Source organism: Tamandua tetradactyla, chromosome 4 (assembly GCF_023851605.1).
Source record: "Tamandua tetradactyla isolate mTamTet1 chromosome 4, mTamTet1.pri, whole genome shotgun sequence".
Classification (NCBI taxonomy): Eukaryota; Metazoa; Chordata; class Mammalia; order Pilosa; family Myrmecophagidae; genus Tamandua; species Tamandua tetradactyla.
In genome coordinates this window covers 190,509,633-190,533,248 of record NC_135330.1, presented here as the reverse complement: position 1 = coordinate 190,533,248, position 23,616 = coordinate 190,509,633, and the positions used below count along the sequence as shown (strand labels likewise).

Below are 23,616 nucleotides of genomic sequence, written 5' to 3'. Positions count from 1 at the left end.
CGAATAGAGTGCTCAGATATAGACCCTCTCATCTATGGACATTTGATCTTTGATAAGGCAGTCAAGCCAACTCACCTGGGACAGAGCAGTCTCTTCAATAAATGGTGCCTAGAGAACTGGATATCCATATGCAAAAGAATGAAAGAAGACCCATCTCTCACACCCTACACAAAAGTTAACTCAAAATGGATCAAAGATCTAAACATTAGGTCTAAGACCATAAAACAGTTAGAGGAAAATGTTGGGAGATATCTTATGGATCTTACAACTGGAGGCGGTTTTATGGACCTTAAACCTAAAGCAAGAGCACTGAAGAAGGAAATAAATAAATGGGAACTCCTCAAAATTAAACACTTTTGTGCATCAAAGAACTTCATCAAGAAAGTAGAAAGACAGCCTTCACAATGGGAGACAATATTTGGAAATGATATATCAGATAAAGGTCTAGTATCCAGAATTTATAAAGAGATTGTTCATCTCAACAACAAAAAGACAGCCAACCCAATTACAAAATGGGAAAAAGACTTGAACAGACACCTCTCAGAAGAGGAAATACGGATGGCCAAGAGGCACATGAAGAGATGCTCAATGTCCCTGGCCATTAGAGAAATGCAAATCAAAACCACAATGAGATATCATCTCACACCCACCAGAATGGCCATTATCAACAAAACAGAAAATGACAAGTGCTGGAGAGGATGCGGAGAAAGAGGCACACTTATCCACTGTTGGTGGGAATGTCAAAGGGTGCAACCACTGTGGAAGGCAGTTTGGCGGTTCCTCAAAAAGCTGAATATAGAATTGCCATACGACCCAGCAATACCATTGCTAGGTATCTACTCAAAGGACTTAAGGGCAAAGACACAAACGGACATTTGCACACCAATGTTTATAGCAGCATTATTTACAATTGCAAAGAGATGGAAACAGCCAAAATCTCCATCAACAGAAGAGTGGCTAAACAAACTGTGGTATATACATACGATGGAATATTATGCAGCTTTAAGACAAGATAAACTTATGAACCATGTAATAACATGGATGGACCTAGAGAATATTATGCTGAGTGAATCCAGCCAAAAACTAAAGGACAAATACTGTATGGTCCCACTGATGTGAACAGACATTCGAGAATAAACTTGAAATATGTCATTGGTAACAGAGTTCAGCAGGAGTTAGAAACAGGGTAAGACAATGGGTAATTGAAGCTGAAGGGATACAGACTGTGCAACAGGACTAGATACAAAAACTCAAAAATGGACAGCACAATAATACCTAATTGTAAAGTAATCATGTTAAAACACTGAATGAAGCTGCATCTGAGCTATAGGTTTTTGTTTTGTTTTGTTTTGTTTTGTTTTGATTTTACTATTATTACTTTTATTTTTTTCTCTATATTAACATTCTATATCTTTTTCGGTTATGTTGCTAGTTCTTCTAAACCAATGCAAATGTAGTAAGAAATGATGATCATGCATCTATGTGATGATGTTAAGAATTAATGATTGCATGTGTAGAATGGTATGATCTCTAAATGTTGGGTTAATTTCTTTTTTTCCGTTAATTAAAAAAAAAAAAAAAAGAGAAGGGATAATTGGAGATGAAGGGATACAGACTGTACAACGGGACTGGATATAAAAACTCAGAAATGGACAGCACAATACTACCCAATTGTAATGCAATTATGTTAAAACACTGAATGAAGCTGCATGTGAGGTATAGGTTTTTTGTTTTTGTTTTTTTTGTTTTTTTTCTTTCTATTATTGCTTTAATTCTTATTCTGTTGTCTTTTTATTTCTTTTTCTAAATCGATGCAAATGTACTAAGAAATGATGAATATGCAACTATGTGATGTTATTAAGAATTACTGATTGTACATGTAGATTGGAATGATTTCTAATTGTTTTGTTAATTCTTTTTTTAATTAATAAAAAAAAAATCATAAAAAAAAAAAAAAAAGAAACCATGGCACATCCATGCAATGGAGTAATATTCATTAAAGCAAACTAGCAAGTCATAAAAAAACAAGCAGGAGACTTAAATGCCTATTGCAGTCTGTAGAGGCTACATGCTGTCTGATTCCAGCTATGAGACACAGTGGAAAAGGCAAAACTATAGAGGCAGGGGGAAAAGATCAAGCAGTTGGCATTAGTTGGAGGAGAAGATGAAATGGGTGGAGCACAGGGCATTTGTAGGGCCATGAAACTATTCTGTATGATACTGTGTTGGCAAATGCATGACATTACGCATTGATCAAAACCCAGAGAAGCACTGTTAGGTATATCCTGAAAGAACTGAAAGCTGGGACATGAATAGACATTTGCACACTAGTGCTTATGGTGGCATTATTCACAATTTGCAATGGATGGAGGAGACCTAAGGGTACATCAACAGAGGAATGGCAAGGCAAACTGTACATACAACAGAATATCGAGCAGCTGCAGGAAGGAATCAAGTTGTGAGGCATACAACTAGGTGAAATAAGCCAGAAGCATAAGGACAAATATTGTATGGTCTCACTGATATACACTAAATATAATGAGAAAACTCTGAGAACTGAATTCGAGACCGTAGATTGCCAGGGGATAGAGAATGGGCAGAGATTTGGCAATCAATGATTAAGGAGTACAGAATATTCAATAAGCCTCAGGGTAAAGGTTAGATTGGAAATTCATACAGCAATCACATCTATTCCTGAGTTTTAACTGTTATTTCTAAAATCTGAGATGCTGCACCCTTTATGTATACCTTGGTAGTTTCCTGGAACTTTGGGTAGATTACGCCATACAGCCACTGTAAAAGAAGGCTAAAAAGGAGATCAGACTTCAATTAGAGACATAAATGAAGCTAATCTGGTTAGGACTAAGACAAATCGGAATACAGTAAAAGTGATATTGCCTGTATTTCACAACTTCAACTTCTGTGTGAGACCAAAAGAAGAGATGCTTATTTTGTCTGAAATCTAAATTTTCTGTAGCACACTATCTACTTTAACTTGTCAGTTCAGTTTATCTAAACAATCTAACTACTCGGGACCTAGAATAGGGAATGAAATCTTGTTATTTCATACAGGTTAACACACAGAACTTTTTTTTTTTTTTTAAGTATTTGTAAAGTCCCTTTGAGGGACTGGGGAAAAACGTGAAACACTTAAAATTCCTTTATCAGGAATGAGAAATTCCTGATATCCTCTCAAGCATTATGGACTCCCAATTTAAAAAGCCACACCCTTAATCTTGAGGTTTGCCCTTATGAAACTTTTCTCTTCAATGGCAAAGCTAAGCCTATTTATAACTATGCATTAGAGTCATCCCCAGAGAATCTCTTTTGTTGCTCAGAGGTGGCCTCTCTCTCTAAGCCAACTCCACAAATAAAATCACTACCCTCCCTTCTACCCAGGGCGTTACTCCCAGGGGTGTAAGTTTCCTTGGCAACGTGGGACGTGACTCCCAGGGACAAGCCTGGCTCTGACATTGTGGGATTAAGAATGCCTTCTTGACCAAACGTGGGTAAAGAAATGGAACAAAATAAAGTTTCAATGGCTAAGGGATTTCATATAGGGCAGGAGGTCATTCTGGAGGTTTCTCTTATACAATATTGCAAATTGCCACAGAATGCCAAGCCCCAAGCAATAGTATTCCAGAAAACCCGAAAGAATACCCTGGGCTCTACCTATGTCTCTACAAATGTCTACCTACTAAGTTTATTCTTTCAAAAACATAGGACATCCAGATTGTTCCTATGTCAGATAAGCCCTGAAACTTAGAGGTACCAGTTCGTCCCAGAACATCAACCAATTTCATTCCTCTATCCCATAAGGTCAATACCACTTTTCAGCACAGAAAAGTTAAAATGGTCATTGCCCAAATATCCCTGAAGACTGAGGGAATGATTAAATGAGAGGGCGAGGTATAACACAGAAATTCCGATTTAACAAATGAATATAACTACCGACATTATACAGAGAATTCTTTTTAGTATCTAATGTGTTAGAATAGCTAGAAGGGAATACCAGAAATTGTTGAGCTGTAATCCACTAACCCTGATGTTTGAAAATGATTTTATAGCTGTATAGCAAAATATAAATTAAAAAATAAAAAGGAATATGTAGAATGGTATGATTTCTAAATGTTGGGTTAATTTCTTTTTTTCCGTTAATTAATAAAAAAAATAAATAAATAAAAAATAAAAAGGAGGCCTGTGTCTTTATGGATCTACTTCTGGATGTATTATCCTATTTCACTGATCTATATATCTATATCTGACAATTCTACACTGTCTTAGTTAACTTACCTTTATCATAAGTCTTTAAATTGGGTAGAATGAAATACTAGGGGTCAATAAGGGGGAAGGAGAAGGAGTATAGGGTGTTTGGGGGTTTCTTTTTTCCTTTTATTTCTTTTTCTATAGTAATGCAGATGTTCTAAGATTGATCATGGTGATGTCTACACAACCACGCGATGATACTGTGAACCACTGATTATACACTTTGGATGGATTATATGGTATATGAATATAGCTCAATAAAATTACGTTTGAAAAACTAGTTACTAAAAAAAAGAAACATGGAAGCATACAATACAAAAGTGACCACAAATGTAAACCATGGACTTTAGTTACTAAGAATGTAACGACAATGGGTCATCAGTTGTAACAAATGTGCCACACTAATAAAAGATGTGAAGAATTTAATGTGAACTAGGAGTGTGGTATGTGTGCATAGGTGGGGAGGAACAAAGGAACTCTCTGTACTTTCTGTGCAATTTTTCTGTAAACATAAAACTGGCTCTAGAAATAAAGTTTATTATTTAAAAGAACAAAAATAAAAATTTGTTTTTATTTTTATTATTTAAAAGAAAAAAATTAAAATTCTAGCATCATCCCTTTGTAACAAAACCTTTGTTTTCTCAATAAGATTCAGTGCTGCTAACAGCCTGATGGTGTTTGAACCCCATCTGCTTGCATTTTTCTTTTGTATGTACTTCCTGCATTCTTCTGGGACACGTATTTTGGAAAATAATAAATTATTGAGAGCATATATACTAAGAGGGAAACATTTTTAAAATATGTTGCTAGAAAAAAAAATCACACAGCTTAACTCCAGTTACTGACTAGCTTCTGGGAAGACAAAACCACCCCTGAGGTGCCCACTGGTTTTTAATGGGGTTTTTCTATAAGCACCTAAGATTTGCAAGCTGCTCTCCCTGGGCTGGGCAACACACGGTTAAAAGTTCATTTAATCATAAAGTGTGGGCACCTGATATCTGAAGATCCCCTCAGACAATAGTCAAAGAATCAAGCACCTAGATTTTATTTGAGATCTGATTCAAAGAAATATAATAGAATTTCACTGCACCCATGACCCAGTTCATTTTCAAAATCAATTTAGGGTGGGTATCTTAGATCATGCTCAAGGGAGATTTTTACTCATTTGCAAGAGGAAGAGGAAATAACAGAAAAGAGTATGGAGTAGTCTAAGACAGTGACACTCACTCTATCACTATCCCTGAAACCTCAGGTAAATCAATTAACCTTCACTAACCTTGGTGTCCTCATCTAGAAGTGAGAAAGTTGGGTCATCAGATCATTATATTTCTGAAACTCTGCAATTTCATGATGAGTCAATCAAAAATGTTTTGACTAGATGATCTAATGGGGTTGTTTAATAGAAATTTATTATAGGCCACATGTACAATTTTAAATGCTCTAGTAGCTACACATAAAAATAAATAAAAGAAACCAAGAAATTCATTTTAACCTAACATATCTGAAATATTATCATATGTAATAAACATAAAAACATTATTAATGAGGTATTTTACATTTTTTTCACATTAAGTCTTCAACATCCAGTATGATTTTACACCTATAGCCCAGTCAAATTCTAACTAATGACTTCCCAAGAGCTCAGCGCAGCTAGGGGCCACCATATTGTATCACAAACCTTCAGCTGTGATAGTTTCTGACTCTGAAATATTGCCTACTCTGAAGACTGTCTTGGACCCTCTTTAAGGACAGATATCAAGACAGGCAATGTGGAAATATAACTTCTTCTACTTATATATAGTCAGGAAAGGCTTCTGCCTCATCACCCATCTCCCAGAGTCCATTGCTCTGGGAGGTTGTTGGTTCCAACTCAACGGTTTCCATAGTCATGCTCTCTTTTCATCCCTTGTGTTGCCCTTATCTCCAAAATCTTGATTCCTCAACCAATCCTTCTTACTTCCTCCACTAACTTTGTTTAAAAACAGATGCAGACATGTCCCTCTCTTCTCAGACACCCGCATTCATTCCCCTATTCTCTCCTGAGGCTTCCTGGTGTAGTGAAGAAGGCAAGGCATCCAGGGACCGAGGACATGCATTCAAGTCCCAGATCTTCCACGTGTTACCTGGGAGGAGCTCAGTGGAGTCGTGATCACATTCTTGTCCTCATTTCCTCAAGTATTAAAATGGAAGAAACAACAACATGTCTATCAATGGGTTTTGTGAGCTTTAGGCAAGACAATGTTTGTAAAAAGTTCGCCATAAACTACAGAGCGTTGAACAGGTGCTTTTTCATCTTACAGAAGAAATGTTAGTTTAATGCATATCCAAATACCTAAACCTGGTGTCTGAGGCCCTTTGGAGGGTGGTCCCAACCAGCTTCTCCAGTCTTATCTCGTTATGCTTTATGCCCCACCAGACGGTATATCTGCGTGCCTCATAACCCGTCATCCCTCGAGGCCTTTACTCTGGTTGTTTCCTCCACCTATAACATGCAGGCCTCCTGTTCTGCCTGCCAAACTCCCACTATCCCATAGCAAAATTGGCTGTTTACACACCTATCTCCCTCACTAGCCAGGAGACTTCCTGAAGGCAGAGACAACAATCTCCTAATCCCTGAGCCTTCACCCCTCCTACAACTATATTACACGGTGTTCTACAGAGTTTCACAGCATCATAACCTGTGAGGATTCATTCATCATTCTCATTTTTATGTGAGAAACGGATACTCAGGTTAAATAATATATCCAAAGTCACAAAGCTAGCAAGTGGCCAATGACAATGTGAAGGAGCTCTGACCCCAAAGGCCCTCTCTTCCCTTACTCTGTGGTCTGTGCCCCCTCTGAGGATGAGGCTGCGCTGAATTTTAGGCATGTGAGTCTGAGGCACCAGTAGGACATAGAGATGGAAACGGTCAGCCATTCATTCAAAATTAGGAACTAGCACAAAAATAGAAATCAAAAGGAGAAGAAGATACAAATCACACACACAAAAGAAAGAGATGGATGCAATCAAGTAAATCATAGTACATCATCAAATTCATCAAATGGAATGCCAAACAAATATTTAACATAATTTTTAAGTTTAGAGATTTTTAAAATACAAAACAGTATTCTGTATATAGCTAATATCTAAAAAACTTATTAATGGGGAAAAAAGATCATCCACAAAAATACACAAAAAACATAATGGTTATCAAGTGTGGGAGGATTCTTAGTATATTTTATTTTCTTGTTTTTAACTCTATTTTTCAAATATAATAAAGATGCAAGACTTTTACATTTAGAAACAACAAATACAGAATTTTAAAATAATAACAAAATCTACATAAAGTTATTTAGAGCCATGTTAAAGGATGAGATCACTAGAATACAACATGTAGGAAAAGAATTACCTTCAAGTGGGTAAAGCTTCAAGAAATGCCCACACGTAACAACTGAAGAAGACAGAAAAGTTGTATCTGAGAGGCTGGGAAGCCAGACGGGCAGAAGCATTGGAGCCCATGGGAAGGAGTTTTCCCCGAGGAAGGGCTGCGATCCGAGGTTGACAGGGAGGGGGCTGAGGTTGACAAGAGGCCATTTGCTCTCGCCATGCCGAGGCCTTTGGGTGACCACTAAGGGCGTGATGCTGGACAAGGAACTGAGGTGTGGACAGAAAGCCAGATGGCGAAGGTCAAGGAGGAAGACTGGCGAGGAAGTAGAGGATGTGAGAGACACGAAAGGATAAAGAGAAATAAACTGTTTATAGGTAGCTGGATTGAGGGGAAACCATGTTCAGGGGAGGGAAGACAGAAATAGAGATTACAGAAGGAGCTAGTGGAAGCACAGAGCTCAGAGTAGCCACAGAGAAGCACTGCCCCGTGGAAATACAGTGTTAAGTCACACATCAAGCCACATATGTCACTTTCTAGTGGCTAGATTTAAAAAGTAAAATAACAGGTAAAGTTAATTTTAATGATATATTTTTATTTAACCCAATATATCCAAAATATTAACATTTTGACATGTGACCCCCCCCCCAAAATTTGAGATTTTTACATTCTTTCCTTTCTCATAGTCTTCCAAATTCTGAGCGTATGTTACACTTCATGCACATTTCAGTTTGGACTAGACACTTTTCAAGTGTTCAGTAGCCACATGTGGCTAAGGATTGCTGGGTACAGCAAGAGAAATTGAAAGAGGAAGTCCAAAGGCTGCTCAGTCCAAATGGGGTGATAAAAGCAGCAAAGAGTACCTCTTCTGCTGAGACAATAAGAGAAGAAGAAGTGGGGTGACAGAGAAGAGAAGGTAGTGAGGGACATTCGGGAATTGAAGGAAGGAAATTGCACCCAGCAGGCTCTGCTCCAGAAACCAGGAGGCAAAGTTATCAGCTGTGAGTGAGGAGCTGAAATTCAGAGCACAAAGGTTTGGAGCAGCCTTCCTGGATGTCTGGCCAGTCCCACATTTTTAACCCAGCTAACCTGTCCCTTACCGGATGCAGCACCAGAAAGAGGAGCTCATTGGCTGCCTGGTTTGTGGCAGCCAGGAAGCCTGCTTCCTTCCCGGTTGTTTCTCCTTCTGATTGTTTCCTTCATCCAGCTCCCTCCCCCGGCCAACACTTCCGTCTTCTCTATTGCCCCTTGACTTACAATCTTGTGCCTACATTTACCCAAGTTACCCTTACCTGAGAACCCTTCTAATTGCCAGCCTCCACCGTTAGCTGCCCTTCCAGAAAATCTGCCCAAACCCTACCATCAGGCAATCAGGCAGCGGAGTTGTTCAAAAGAGTTGAATAAGTGTACTTCCTAGCATCACACAGGGTTGTGAACTCACCCTGGGCCCAGAATGCTTATCTCTAATTCTTATTCTCTCCAGCACAAATTGACAGCATGGGTAAGTTTCAGAAGAGGCATGTAACAGGGGATGCCACAGAAAGGGCACGGCATCTCACAGGCTTAGCAATCTGGTCAGGTTAAACTCGGCAAGCCTGAGTCTCTCTGAGATGTCAGAGGAGAGAAGAGCCTTTGGCTTGTCTGCTGGATATACAGTAACCATTTCTGTCTCTTGGGGGATTAAAGGCAGGAATTCTGTGGTTTTAAAACCTAAGTCAGTCTTCATCAATGCCTTAGAATAAAGAAAATAAAAAGAATGGAGAAGAGTCTTAAATCGGGATAAGCATTGTGTGGTTAAAAATAGTGATAAGAGGCCTGATGCGAGAGGGGCGGGGGGGGGGGTGCAGGGAAGGAGGCTCCCCTGCATATGGCATCTGGCAGCGCACGCTTTCCCCCTTGGAATATGAATGAACGTCCCTGTGATATTAGGTGTCACTTCAGTACCACGGGAAAAAGCAACCTTCTTTGAACTTCACATCTGGAATGAGATTCTAAATGTCAGAAGAGAGAAGTACTTACTGCATGTGGCCGGATGCTTAGCCTAGTTTCCCACGTAATCAGCCTCAGTAATGTGCTTAAAGTATTTACAGTAATCTCGAGACCCTCCCTGCTACCCACGGCTCACACAGCACCTCCAGAGAGAGAAAAGGGAGAAGGAGCACCCAAAGGCTTCACGCCAAAGCTGAAATGTACATTTGCTTATTATTTGCCATAACACAAGAGCAGAAAAGTGGCTTCCAGGTGCAAAACCCCTAAATCAATTAAACCAGATTAGAATACTTTTTAAGGTGAAATAGGATGCCATCTCAAATTATGATTCTTGCAGAGAGGCAGTGAGGGACGTAAAAGATGAACCATCAGAGCAAGAGCCTTGCACCCAAAAACAACATACATACCCGTGTATATAAACACGCACACACACACATATTGACACTGTGAACCCCCCACAGTTATTGCTGAATGAATCGACAACTGGAGATGTGCCCTCCTACGGCCACACCTGCATGGATAGCTACAGGCCACCCGGCAGGTGTGAGTGCATCTTTAAGTGCTGTGAGGATGCTGCCAGGCTACTTTCCTATGCAGCCATCCATGTCCACTTCAACACTGCTCGGACCAGATGAGGGCTTTCTCCTGGTCCGGGGCGGGTGGCATCTCGGTGTTTGCCCTTGGTGATGATGGCGGAAGCTCCCAGGATGTGGCACGGAGCGCACTGTTATTTTTAGCCCTTCTTAACAGTTGCTAATATTCGCTCTGAGCACTTTTACCGCCTAAATGGATGTAAATAACATCTTGTATCCAGTGGGGTATTGACCAGAGGTTATTTTTAGTAAATGCAAAGATCCAGGGGGAAAAGGTAGAGACCCATCTTCAAAGGCTTCCATGTACACGTCGTTCCATAAATGTTTGAAAATGTTTTAGAGAGTAGTTTTAATTTAGCCTGTTTGTCTAGCTGGCACCTACGAGAGATGAGGGTTTAGGACAGAATATTTGTTGTAAAAATCAGTCATCATTAAACGGCGGGGTTACTTTTAACAAAGGTGATGACCTTCAGAAGTATTCAAGGACGGACACTGTCTAGACCGAGGGCTGGCTGAGTCGGTCTGCATTTCTGTCATCGTGTACACTTGGATAATGAAAGTAAACAATCTTTCCAATTCTCCAGTGATGACCCTATGCAGTCACCTTCCAGTGGGACCTCCCATCATTCGGTGGAGGAAATACACTGACAAGTGAAGTTTTTGCTAATTCTGCTAGTATGCAGCGTAGCTTTCTAGAGGAAGGAGTCTACTTTAGATGATAATAGGGCAGCAAGAGACAGACTGGACATACCATTGATATAATATAGGTTATAAAATATAGAATACCATCCTAGAGTTTGCTAAATGTACCATATAATTAACATCTATATTTTAATATACATTATGCATATGCATGTATAATATTATATTATATACACATATATAACGAATCACCACGGCAACCCCACGAAGTGCAATCTCTTTCTTTCCAATCTCCATATAGAAATAAAGGAAACTGTTTAATGCCATACAAGCAGGAAACAACAGTGTTAAGAGTCTGAACCCAATTCTAACCCTAAAACCTGGCATTTTAACCACTAAGTGCCCACCTCTAAGACACTATCAAAATAATGAGGCCATAAGGTCAAGCCCAAAATTAATACATAACAGAGCTCAGCCAGACCTCCGCTTGTTGAGCACACACAGGATAGCTGGCACAGGAAGCAAGGAAAGTAGACCCATGTCTTGATTTCCTATTGAGACACAGGAAACGGTATAGGATGAGTTGGACTTCAGCCTGATATTGAAATACTCAGGTTGGAGACAGTAGAGAGTGTGCTGGGCTGGGAATTAACTGCTCCCGCAGGAAATAAACCTGAAAACAAGCAACTTAATCTCTCTGAGGTTGCTTTTCTCATCTGTGAAATGAGGGGATTAAACTCTACCTGAGATCTCTCCCAGCTTTTACATTCCAATCTAACAACTCCATAAGAAATTGTCAGCTGCTCCAATTCTTCCCCCTATAACCTTGGGAGGAGGTGGTTATGGGAAAACTGGGTCCATATAAGAACCCAAGAAAAATGCACTAAACAAAAGGCCACCTTTGATGGCCAGGAGAGGGTAGGAGGGATGGATGGGCCGGGACAGGGCAGGGACCAGGCTCCCTAGGCAGCTTCTGGAAGGTGTGGTGTTCTGGATGGGTCCGTGCACTTATGGCCCATCTGGTTTTTCTTGCTATCATTTTTGTCATTTCAACAAATAGAGAAATTCAATAAGATAGGAAGCTTCTGCCCCAGATAATGCCGCTGCCATGGTCCACATAAAACAATCCTCCCTTCCTTTCTGCCCCCACTACTCACCCTCTCCACACGCCCATGCACACACGTGCCCCCGGGCTTCCTTATTCATTTCAGAGCACTGTCTGTGCACGTTGCCTGCAGTACAGTGCATTTAACCTAATTTTATTTTTGCTTGCCCTAATATGGGGAATAGAATGTTTAGTAAAAACATCAGTTAAAAAAAAAGTCTTATTATGTACAGCTCAAGCTATAATAATGATGTACCTTAATTACTTACGTGCACACAAATCTAAGATTACAGTTTTTAAAACACACAAAATTAAGACTTCTAGGGGCATTTTATAATTAAGTAATTCCTAATGTGTTTAATGTAATTCCCTGCAGAAGGGATCACCGAGCTCAAAGCACTTACCCCATGTATTGTGATCAACTGGGAAAGCATGAGTTCCATGAGCGCTCGCCTGTTCTGTCACTGCTATGTCCCCAGCACCTGGAGCAGTGCCTGCCGTGTAGGACTTGCACCGTACATACATTAAACTGATGACGATGCTTCTATTCTGCCTCCCTTACTGGACTAAAAAGGCCCACCCTGAGCAGAGTGTGAGCTCCATCAGGGCAGGGGGATACCCCCCCTTCCTTTTTATTTGTCTTTGTATGCCCATCACCCAGTTAAATGTCTGAGACATACCGGCACGCAATATGTCTTTGGAGACAGTAGAACTAAGAAAAGTGCAATTGAATATCCAGAAGCTTGAGAAAGAAGTCAAGGATGTTTCATAGGCAAGAAACAATAGTTTCAGAATCATTTCACGAAACGGTATTCAGTTCAGCCCAGAATCTTGAAGTAGGCTGTGATCTGTGAAGCTCCTTTCACAAGCAAGGTTGAAAAGGCGCACGTCTTTATTTCATATCTTTGTGGAAGAACACGATGGTCCAAATTCCACCCTAACGCCGACCTTACCGAGATGCATCAAGCAGGAGATAATGTGCCAAGCGCAAAGAGTTCCAAGCTCTAGTCTCTGCTGTGTTTTAGAAATAGTTGGTTTGCAATTTAATTGTCCTCAGGGAGCAGCCTACTAAGAAAATTATAATAAGATAATTCAAATGTCTTCAGAGAATAAATTACAAGATCTGAAACATGACAATCAAATAACTCTTTGGACTTTGATGAAAACTATGATTTACTTTTACTTAAATTTTTAATTTTACATCATCATGGATTCACATGCAGTTGCAGAAATTATATAGACAGATCTTATGCGCCCTTTTACCCAATCTCCTCAGTGGCAACATCTTGTAAAATGATGGCACAAAATCCACAACCAGGATATTGGCATTGACACAGTCCAGACACAGAGCAATTCCGTCTCTGCAAGGACCCCTCCTACTGCCCTGTTCTCGCCAAACCCACCTTCCTTCCCTTTTGCCCCTTTTCCCAAACCCCTGGCATTCACTGATCTGCTCCCCCATTTTTATAATTTTGACCTTTCAAGAATGCTATATAAATGGATTTGGACAGCATGTCACCTTTTGGGACTGGCTTTTTCACTCAGCACGATCTCCCAGAGGGTCAAACAAGTGGTTACATATATGAATAGTTCATTCCTTTTTATTGCTGACAAGTATTTCATGGTGTGGAGGCACCAGTTTGTTTAATCATTCACTTGCTGAAGGACATCTAGGTTTGGGCTATTATGAATGAAAACGCTGTACAGTTTTTTGTGTGAACATAATTTTCCACTTCTCAGGGAATAATGCCCACAAGCACAATTACTGGGTCATAGGATAGTTGTATGTTTAGTTTTTCAAGAAACTGCCAAACTGTTTTCCAGGGTGGCTGTTTCATTTTACAATCCCACCAGCCATGGAGGATTGATCCAATTTCTCTGCAGCTTTGCTTGTATTTGGTGTGTTATCACTTTTTTTAGCCATTTTGATAGTTGTGCCCTGACTTATTTTTAACAACTGCGAAGATCCAGAAAGGAAAATTTCAGAGAGGAATGCAAAGATCCAGAAATCCTACAAATACCCAAGAATCTTTAAGATTTCCATGGGCCATTGTCATTATTTTAAGATGCACAACAAATATGCACCTCTGCTTTTAATGAAGCCTGGGTAGGAACAGAAGTGTACTTCCTCAGTGTAATACAGCAAAAGTCATACTCAAAATGAAATGCTGGGGGATTCCCTTTGTTCTAAGAGCAAATTAAGAAAAGAACTTCTGGTCAACAATTTCTTACCATACTAGCAAATTTAATTTTAAAAATTAAATGGCAATGATATGGAATGGAATGAGTTATGGAAATGATAAAAGAAGAAACCAAATCATTATTTGCAGACAAATACTTCGCCTGCACAAAAATATCAAAATAGCCCATAAACTATCAGAAATGTTTAAGTTAGCTCACCAGGGTGCTAGATACCGGATCAATACAAAAACCCAATTGCTACTTTGCAGCAAAACCAACTAAAGATGTAATTGTGAGATGATCCCATTTATAATAGCAACAAAAATATCTTGGAATAAATCTTTCTGAACGTATAGAAACTTCACAGAGAAAATAATGATACAGTGTGTCTGGATCATCATGAAAGCCAATCCGATCAGGCTTTTACTCAAGTTTCTACGAATCACCCCAAAGAGCCCACACTCTCCAGGTCCTACCTCATCCCCATATTGTTACATAAACACATTAAATTGATCCCCATCTCTTAAAGGAAACATTTTTCCCTGTGTCTTCTGAGATTCGCAGCCTCTCATCAGCAAGCGCCCCTCTTCCTTCCACCTCTCTGACTTTTCCTGGACTTTTGGTTCTGATTACGCTGCTCTGCTCTGCTGCTGCCCTTCCTCACTGCTGCTCTGAAAGCACCCTGCCTCCCTAGCTCCCTCCTGGCTTTAAAGTCCATGCCAACAAACTGCACCACTCTAAAATCTGATTTAAAATAAAACAAAGCCAAACAACCTCTCTTGAATGCGTGTCCTCCTCCAGCTAATATTCAATTCGCTTCTTCCTACTGTTCTGCAAAACTCTCCCCAGAGTGTTTCCTACACTTGCTGTCTCCCATTTCTGTCCCCATCATCTGTCTTGAACCCACATTCTCAGACATTCTTCCAGATGATGACACAAGAACAGCTCTTTTCAAGGTCACCAGTGACCTCCACATCACTCAATCAAACGGTCAGTTCTCAGGTCTCATTTGCCTTGAGCTGCCAGCAGCATTTGGCAGAGCTGAGTATTTGCCTTCCTTAGCTCTGAGCACCTCCCTCTGGGTTTTCCTCTGACCTTACTGGCCATCCTCTCAGTCCCTTTTGCTGTTCCCCTAATGTTCCTGAGCTCTTGATGTTGGGGGGCCCAGGACTCTCTCCCAGGACCCCTCTCTTTTCAGCTGCCTCTAGACACACAAACAACAAGGATCGGCTACATAACTTAGAAGGTCCAGTGCAAAATGAAAATGTGGGGCTCCTACTTCAAAATTATCCAGCATTTCAAGACGGCAGCAGTTGAGCGTTAAAGCAAGTCCATGGCGCTTCCAAGAGCAAGGCTCTGCCACTGCCCAGTCACAGCCCGGGTGGAACCAGACCTGCTGACAACACCTGAGCGTATCTCTAGCCTAGAACCCCACTTTCTACTAAACATCCCCACTGGCACGCTAGCAGGCACCTCGGGCTTAATGTGTTCAAAACCAAATTCCTGATGCACCAACCCCCCCTGTTCCTTCTGCAGTTTCTTCATCTCAGTAAATGATACCTTAGTCCCAGACCAGAAATGTTGGGGCCATCTTTGATCCTCCTCCTTGACTTAAGCCCACATCCAAATCATAAGGAAATGCTGTTGGTTCTATCTTCAAAACTCAGCAAGAATGCACCTCCTTCTGCCCGCCTCTCTGCCTTGGCCTTGGCTCAGCCATCACCTGTCACCTAATCAGCGCCATCGCCCCAGTTGCTCCATGCTTCAGCCCTTGCTCCCCACAGTGATCCTTTTAAACCTATATTCTCAAAACAAATTTTGAAGGTGCCCTTAGACCAGAAACCCTCATCTCAATTACCTGAGAAGCTTGTTTCCCTCTCGCATTGCTCAACTACAGCCAGACGAAAGTTGCCTATTTGTATAGATGCCTATTTTTTCAAAGACAGAGTGATCCCAGCTCCACCCTGCAAACCCCATATCATGCAAACTTCCTCCTATCAAAGATCTACAAATTACAGGGAGACCTGAAATAGCAAGAAATAAATCATTTTTGACGCTTTTTTAGATTTTTTATTATTACTATTATCATCTAAGGATCTAGGAAACCATTGTACCATAACCACATATGGCTCACCAAGATTTTGGTTTCTAAATGTGTTCTAAAATATAACCAATTAAATACAGGCTTCCAACGATATGAATGGTTGGGGATGCTGCGTTGGAAGCCCTGGAGGTGAAAGGCTCTAGCTAAATAAGAATTCCATAGCCGGGTGCCTGCACACAGGGAGTGCGCGAGCCCTGTGCTTCCTGACCGGGTCTGGGGTGGCTGCGGGGCGGCCAGGGCCTCTGGGTCGCTGCAGTGCGTGCCTGAGGACCCAGGTCCCCAATTGGGAAGGACATTCGTGTGCCCTTTGGGCTCCCTTTGAGCCTTTGCAGTAGACACCGCCCGCGGTGCTGCCCGCCCGCCACTGGGGCGAGCTGTTCTCGGCGCCCACCAACCGGCGCCCACGCCGGGAGCGCCGTGGGAACTCGGTCCCGACAGGGCGGCCTTAACCACCGCATTCCCCGTGGGGGCGGACGGGCATGCGCGCTCGTGCACACACTCCCACACGCGCGCTCGTGCACGCACGCACAGAGACACACACACGCACTTACACAGGCAAACACACACACTCGGAGCGGGCGGGCCCTCCGACGCCCCTCGCCCCCTCGCCCGGGCCGTGGAACCCGTCAGGCATTCGGGGTGCAGGAACGCCCGGACCCGCGGGCGAGGGCAGCGCGCGCGGTCCCGGATCCTGCAGCCCGAGGCCCCCGGGCGGGAGAGGGCGGGGCAGGGCGGGGAGGTGTCAGGTAACGAGGGGCGCCCCGCCCGGCGCAGACCCCCCGGCCCGGCCCGCCCCGCGCCCCCCCCCCCCCGCCCCGCTCACCTCCCCGCTCACCCACGGACGAGCCGATCCTCGCCCTTCGCGGCAGGGACATCCGAAGAGCCCGGTCCAGGCCGGGCCGGCTCAGCATCGCGCCGGCTCACGGGAGGTCCGCGGCCGGGGCCAGAGCGCAGCGGCTGCGGCCAGAAGGTCATCGACCTGCAGCTCCTCTGCGCGCCGCGGGGCCGGGGCCGGGACCGGGAGCGGCCGCCGGAGGCTGCGCGGTGGATGCCGCAGCTCCAATGCGGCAGCGCGGCGAGCGCCAGTGCGGCGAGCGCGGCGGGCTGGTGGAGGAGGGCGGAGACCCGGAGGCCGGGCAGCGTCTGCAGCGGGAAGCGGGCCCGAGGACTCTCTGGCGGCGGCGCACGCCGTGGGGTGGGCTTCTTGGGGTAGATGGATCGATGCTTAGAGAGCTCTGCTAGGGGACGGGCGCCCCTCGGTGTCCCGGTTTTCGTGTGTCTGCTACCTGTCGCCTGTCATGTGTTCAGTGTGGAGGGACCGTGTCTCATGTGAATAGTTCGAGACCCCTAGTTGCGCTTTGAAAGTCCCCATCCTGCGCCTTCCTGGTGCTGACCGCGATTCTTGATGCGAACATTTATTTCCAAGGTGCCTGATGTGTCTGTCCCCAGGCTCTGTGGAGCCTGGCACCCCAAGGAGATCTGGGTCTCGCGCCCCTCCCCGCCTCCTGCTGCTTCATCCCGGCTACTCTCCAGCCTGCTTAGAATTCCAGCTATTGGGATGTAAAAGCTGTAAGAAACCCTAAGGAGCACTTGGCACTCCCCAGGCCCCCACCCTAGGCCCCCACTCACCTTTTCCCATAGGAACTGAAATCACCCGAGGTGAAGTGACTTATCCAAAGTCACTTTATCTGTGTTTATTTGCTTTTAATTGTCAGTTGATGTTTAAATGGAGCTTGGTCCTTCTAGACACAATTCATAAAGGAAAAAAAAAGCTGAATTTTTAGAATATCTAATGAAAATCTGACCTCAGAGTTTTAAAAAAAAACAACCCTATTCAGAAAAAGGTTTGACCCTGCATTTTACTAATGTGATTATTATATGTTATCTAACATCAATTAAACATGAGGCACTAGCAAAGAGAAGAATAGACTTTTTTCTTTTTATTTCTTTTTCTGGAGTGATGCAAATATACTAAGAAATGATCATGGTGATGAATATACAATTATGTGATGATATTGTGAGCCATTGATTGTACACCAAGTATGGAATATTTGTATGTTAAAAATGTTTTTGTACGTTGTTTTCTCAATAAAAATATGTATTATTTAAAACAAAAGAGAATAGAGCTCAGCAGAAAGAATCCATGCCTGGGAAGACAGAGCCATGCCCACCTCCAAGCTCCTCCTGGCTGGTCTCTGCTATGGATTTCTTAGGAAAATCCAGAAGGGATGAACAATTTATGTTAAAAACTGTAGGCTGGCCAGAGCCTATACAAAAGGTTAGCTTCTATTAGGATCTCTTGCCTTTCTATTCTGTGGGGCAGAAGGGGTGGTGGTGGAGTGATTCGCAAGAAATGAGTCTTTACAGAAAGTTTCAGAGGAAGAAAATATTCTAAATTGTTGAGATCAGCTTCAGGGTAGGAGATGCATTCTCAGAGACAGCATAGCTGTTAAGGATGAACAAAGGGTTAATCCTAGGAATGAATTTGTCAAGATTTTGTCTCTACCAACCCAGTACATTTTTTGTTGATGACAACCCTTTAAGGATCTAATTGAATTAAAAGGGACTTAAACTGGAAAATAGGACTTTGAGATAAATGAAAGCTTTTTTTTTTTTGCCATAACTGGATGAAAACAGAAAAATAGAGGTAAACTTTAATTTTTAACAAAGAAGCAAAATTTGTCCAAATAGAACATTTGCCTTGATCTCCTCCAAATGACCCGGTACCCCAACCTGATTTCATGCAACCCTGTTGTACAACCTAGCTCGTTGTTTTTGTTTCCAGGTTTATCGTCCAATTACTGAAACAGTCCTAACAAGTTCGTAGAAGTGTTGATAAAATTCCCCTGGCCGACCTTGACAATCATAGCACAGGGTGTGAGGAGCTACAGCTGATGGTCCACTTGAGCTTTGTTAGCTCATTGATTGGCATGGTTAATGACCCTGGTCTGACTGGTTGCTTGGGTATCTTTGTTGGGAAGTTGAAGAGATTATGATAGTATTTAGCCATAAGATTCCAGACCTATACTCTATCTTTGAGGTCTTCCAGGGAAATTGGCGAAAGACAAAAGGTAGCAAATGATGAGTATCTATTATTGGACTTAGACTCCAACTGTCATTTTGGAATCCCCTATGACGTATTGACCTTGTGGAGAACTCCGTTCACCCTTTTCAGAGGCAGTGTCAGCTAGAATCAAAGAAGACAGACAGGCCTCTAAGAAGAAGAAAGAGCAGATACAGAATCCAGTGCGACAGAGCGATTCAGAGAAATGTGTTATAGCTCTAGCTTTATGGGAGCGAGAACTTCTCAAGAGAGTTTGCCTCAATACCTGGAGCCTCTATCCCAGACATTTGCCCGTCAAGTAACAGAAAGAGCCTGCAGAAGGAAGAACGAGCCCGACAAGAGATAATCCCCAGAAAGATACACATCATTCCTCTAGCATTGAGGATGGATGACTATCAATGAGGCCACAGAACCCTTTTCCTCCTTGGGGATGAAGTGGAGGGGAAAAGGAAAGTAGAGTCTTCTCCCTCTGAAATCTGTCTCCATCCCTTCTCACTATTCTATGTACTCCACCCCTCTCTAAGCAATGAGTCCAGCCAAGACAGACCAGTCTCCTTGAGAAGGGACCCAAACCCTCAGGCGTGTGACTGCGGAGAGGCTGTCTCTACCTTTCTTTAGGTGTTCCAAGGAAGGAGAGTTCATGGTCTCTCCTGGTAGTCCACTCCAGTGTTCAAGGCTAGGGTTTTCTAGCAGGTCTACTGGTGACCACCTTATATCCCTCTGGGTTAGCCTAAGCCCATTCTTCCTTATTTAGTCTTCATGGTCCTAAAGAACAGTCAGCTCACATCTTTCTCAAGAAGTCCTCCCATTCAAATGAAGACTTCCCTATGAGCCAGAACTTTGACTTCCAAGATTTATACAAGAGAAATGAACACATATCTATAAAAAAAACTTGTAAAAGAATGTTAGTAGCAACTTAACTCATAATAGCCTCAAGCTGAAGGCAACCCAAATGTCCATCGATAAATTGTGGTATGTTCATAGAATATGACTCAGCAATATAACAAAAATAACTCCACTTCATACCCACTAGGATGGCTATTATCCAAAAAAATGAAAATAAAAATGTTGGCAAGGATACAAAGAAATAGAAAGATTTCTATGTTGCTAGTGGGAATGTAAAATAATATAGCCACTGTGGAAAATAGGTTGGCAGTTCCTTAATAAATCATATTGAATTACCATGTGACCCAGCAATTCCACTCTTAATTATTGTCATTGTCAGGTTCATGTGTCTACTTGGCCAGGTGGTGGTGTCTGGTCGTCTGGTCAGGCAAGTGCTGACCTGTATGTTGCTATAGGGACATTTCATGGACTTAAATCATGATTATGTTGGCTGTAGCCACAGCTTAGATTGCATTTGTAATTAGCTAAGGGGAGTATCTTCTGCAATGAGTGATGCTTAATCTAGTCACCAGAAGGTTTTCAAGGAGGATTCGGAAGAGATAGTCACTCTTCCTGCTTCAGATGGTGAGCCTCTCCTGTGGAGTTCATCCAGACTCTTCATTGGAGTTGCCAGCTTTACAGCCTGCCCTATGGATTTTGGACCCTTCCGTTCTTAGGGTTGCCCAACCAGCCTCTCCTGAGAGTTCATTGAGGATCTTCATTGGAGTTGCCAGCTTGTGGCCTGCCCTACAGACCTTGGATTCTACATCCCCATGCTTATGTGAGATACTTTTATAAATTTTATACCTATAGATATCTCCTGCTGAGTCTGTTTCTCTAGAGAACACTAGCTAATACAGTTATGCACACAAAAGAATTAAAACAGGCTCAAAAATAGATACTTGTACACCAGTGTTCATAGCAGCATTATTTACAATAGTCAAAAGGTAGGAACAACTAGATGTCCATGCACAGATGAGTGGATAAGTAAAACGTGGTCTATTCATACAATGGAATATTATTCAGCCATAAAAAGCAACAAAAGCTGATACATTCTACAACATGGATGAACTTTGGTGACAACATGCTGAGTAAAATGCGGCAGACAAAAGGGGCAAATATTGGATGAATCCACTTACGTGAACTACCTAGAATAAGCAAATTCATAGAGATGAAGTAAATTACAGATTACCAGAGGCTGAGGAGGAAAAGGAGGGTGAAGGAGTTATTGTGCAATAATTCAGAGTTTCTGTTTGGTGTCATGAAGAAGTTTTGGTAATAGAAGGTGATGAGGGTAGTATAATATTTGAATGCAATCAGTCACTGAATTGTACACATAAAAGCAGCTAAAATGGGATATTTTGTTATGTATATATGTTACCACAATAAAAAAAATTTAATTGAATAAATAACCCATGAAAACAACAACTTAGATGAAACTCAGAAGCATTATGTGAAGTGAAAGCAAAACACGAAAGGTATATGTAATATGCTTCCAATTCAATGAAGTTTAAGAAAGGACAAAAATAAACTGATGGTTTACTTAAACACCATAAGTACATGGAATCTTGAATAGGGCATCAGATCATGTTGGTTTGTACAGGTTAGTGTGATGCCCCAATATCCTAGAGTAATTTGGGCAGAGAATAAAAAAGTATTTGCAAAGTCCCCTTGAGAGACTAGGGAGAAAGTAGGAAATATTCAACTTCCCTATCTAGGAAATTCCTGATAGCCTCTCAAGCAGTGGGGACAACCAATTCAATAGGCTGAGCCTTCAATCTTGGGGCGCGCCCCTATGAAGCTTATTCTTGCAAAGGAGAGGCTAAGCCTACTAATAGTTATGCCCAAGAGTCACCCCTAGAGAACCTCTTCTGTTGCTCAGATGTGACCTCTCTCACTAAGCCAACTCGGCAGGTGAACTCACTATCCTCCCCCCTCCATGGGACATGAATCCCAGGGGTATAAATCTCCCTGGCAACATGCAACTTGACTCCCTGGGATGAGCCTGGCCCTGCCATCATGGGATTGAGAAAGCCTTCTTGATCAAAAGGGGGAAGAGAAAAATGAGACAAAACAAAGTCTCAGAGGCTGAGAGATTTCAAACAGAGTTGAGAGGTTATCCTGGAGGTTATTCTTACGCATTATATAGATAACCCCTTCTCTAGTTTATGATGTATTGAAGTGGCTGGAGGGAAGTACCCGAAACTGTTGAATTGAGTTCCAGTAGCCTTGATTCTTGAAGAAGACTCTGTAGCTATATAGCTTTTACAAAGTGACTGTGTGATTGTAAAAACCTTGTGTCTGATGCTCCTTTTATCCAGGGTATAGACAGATGAGTAAAAATAAATAAATAAATACGGATTAAAATAAATAAATAATAGGGGGAGATAGAGGGTAAAAATTGGGTAGACTGAAATACTGTGAGTCAATGAGAAGGAGGAGTAAGGGGTATGGAATGTATGAGTTCTTTTTTCTTCTTTTTACTTCTTTTTTGGAGTGATGCAAATATTTTAGAAATGATCATGGTGAAGAATACACAACTATGCAATGCTATTGTGAACCATTGATTGTATAATATGTTTGGACTATATGTGTGTGGCTATTTTGCAATAAAAAAAAATTTTTGTAAGTGCATTTCCTACGTAACAACATGGATGGACCTTGAGGACATTATGCTCAGTGACATTAGCCAAAAACAAGAGGACAAATACTATAAGGTCTCACTGACATGAACTAACATTAATGAGTGAACTTGGAGAATTTCAGTTAAGAACAGAGAGCTGCAGGAGATAGAAATAGGGTAGATATTGGGTAATTGGAGCTGAAAGGACACAGACTGTGCAACAGGATTGAATGTAAAAATTCAGAAATGGATAGCACAATACTACCTGACTATAATACAAAAATGTTAGAACACTGAATGAAGCTGAATGTAAGAATGATAGAGGGTGGGTGCCTGGGGGCACAAATGAAATCAGAAGGAAAGATAGATGATAAAGACTGAGATGGTATAATCTAGGAATGCCTAGAATGTACAATGATAATGACTAAATGTACAAATTAAAAAATGTTTTTGCATGAGGAAGAAGAATGGAATGTCAATATTGCAAGGTGTTGAAAATAGATGGTAATTCATATTTTAAAACTTTAACTTATGTGTGAGATTAAAGCAAAAAATATTTATTTGGTACAAAATTTATATTTTTGACTAGTGCATCTCCTAAAATAACTGAACACCATAAGTACATGAAACCTTGAATAGGGCATGAGATTTTGTAGGTTTGTCCAGAGTGATGCCCTGATAAATCCCAGAGTGATTTGAACAGTGAATAAAAAAAGTATTTGCAAAGTCCCCTTGGGGGAATGGTGAGAAAGAGGGAAAATTCAACTTTCCCATTTGAAGAAGGCCTGGTATTGCTG

The 23,616-nt window shown here is 41.8% G+C and overlaps 1 protein-coding gene and 1 pseudogene across 9 annotated transcripts in view; one reads left to right on the top strand and one right to left on the bottom strand.

The window, feature by feature from the left end:
- The window catches only part of LOC143679671 (ribosomal protein S6 kinase alpha-3 pseudogene), a 55,986-nt pseudogene extending 39,290 nt beyond the window's left edge, over positions 1-16,696 (top strand).
- The window catches only part of ATP8A2 (ATPase phospholipid transporting 8A2), a 656,957-nt gene that overhangs the window by 601,994 nt on the left and 31,347 nt on the right, over positions 1-23,616 (bottom strand). For 2 of the 9 annotated variants that reach the window (XM_077158869.1, XM_077158868.1), the window contains exon 1: positions 17,083-17,179. The exons of 2 other annotated variants lie outside the window; for them this stretch is intronic. In XM_077158869.1, coding sequence (XP_077014984.1) covers positions 17,083-17,158 — 76 coding nt within the window. In that variant the 5' untranslated portion in view covers positions 17,159-17,179. Of the gene's footprint in view, positions 1-17,082; positions 17,180-23,616 lie in introns of those variants that run through there. 5 more of the 9 variants (XM_077158863.1, XM_077158865.1, XM_077158862.1 and 2 more) reach the window with 4 other exon arrangements.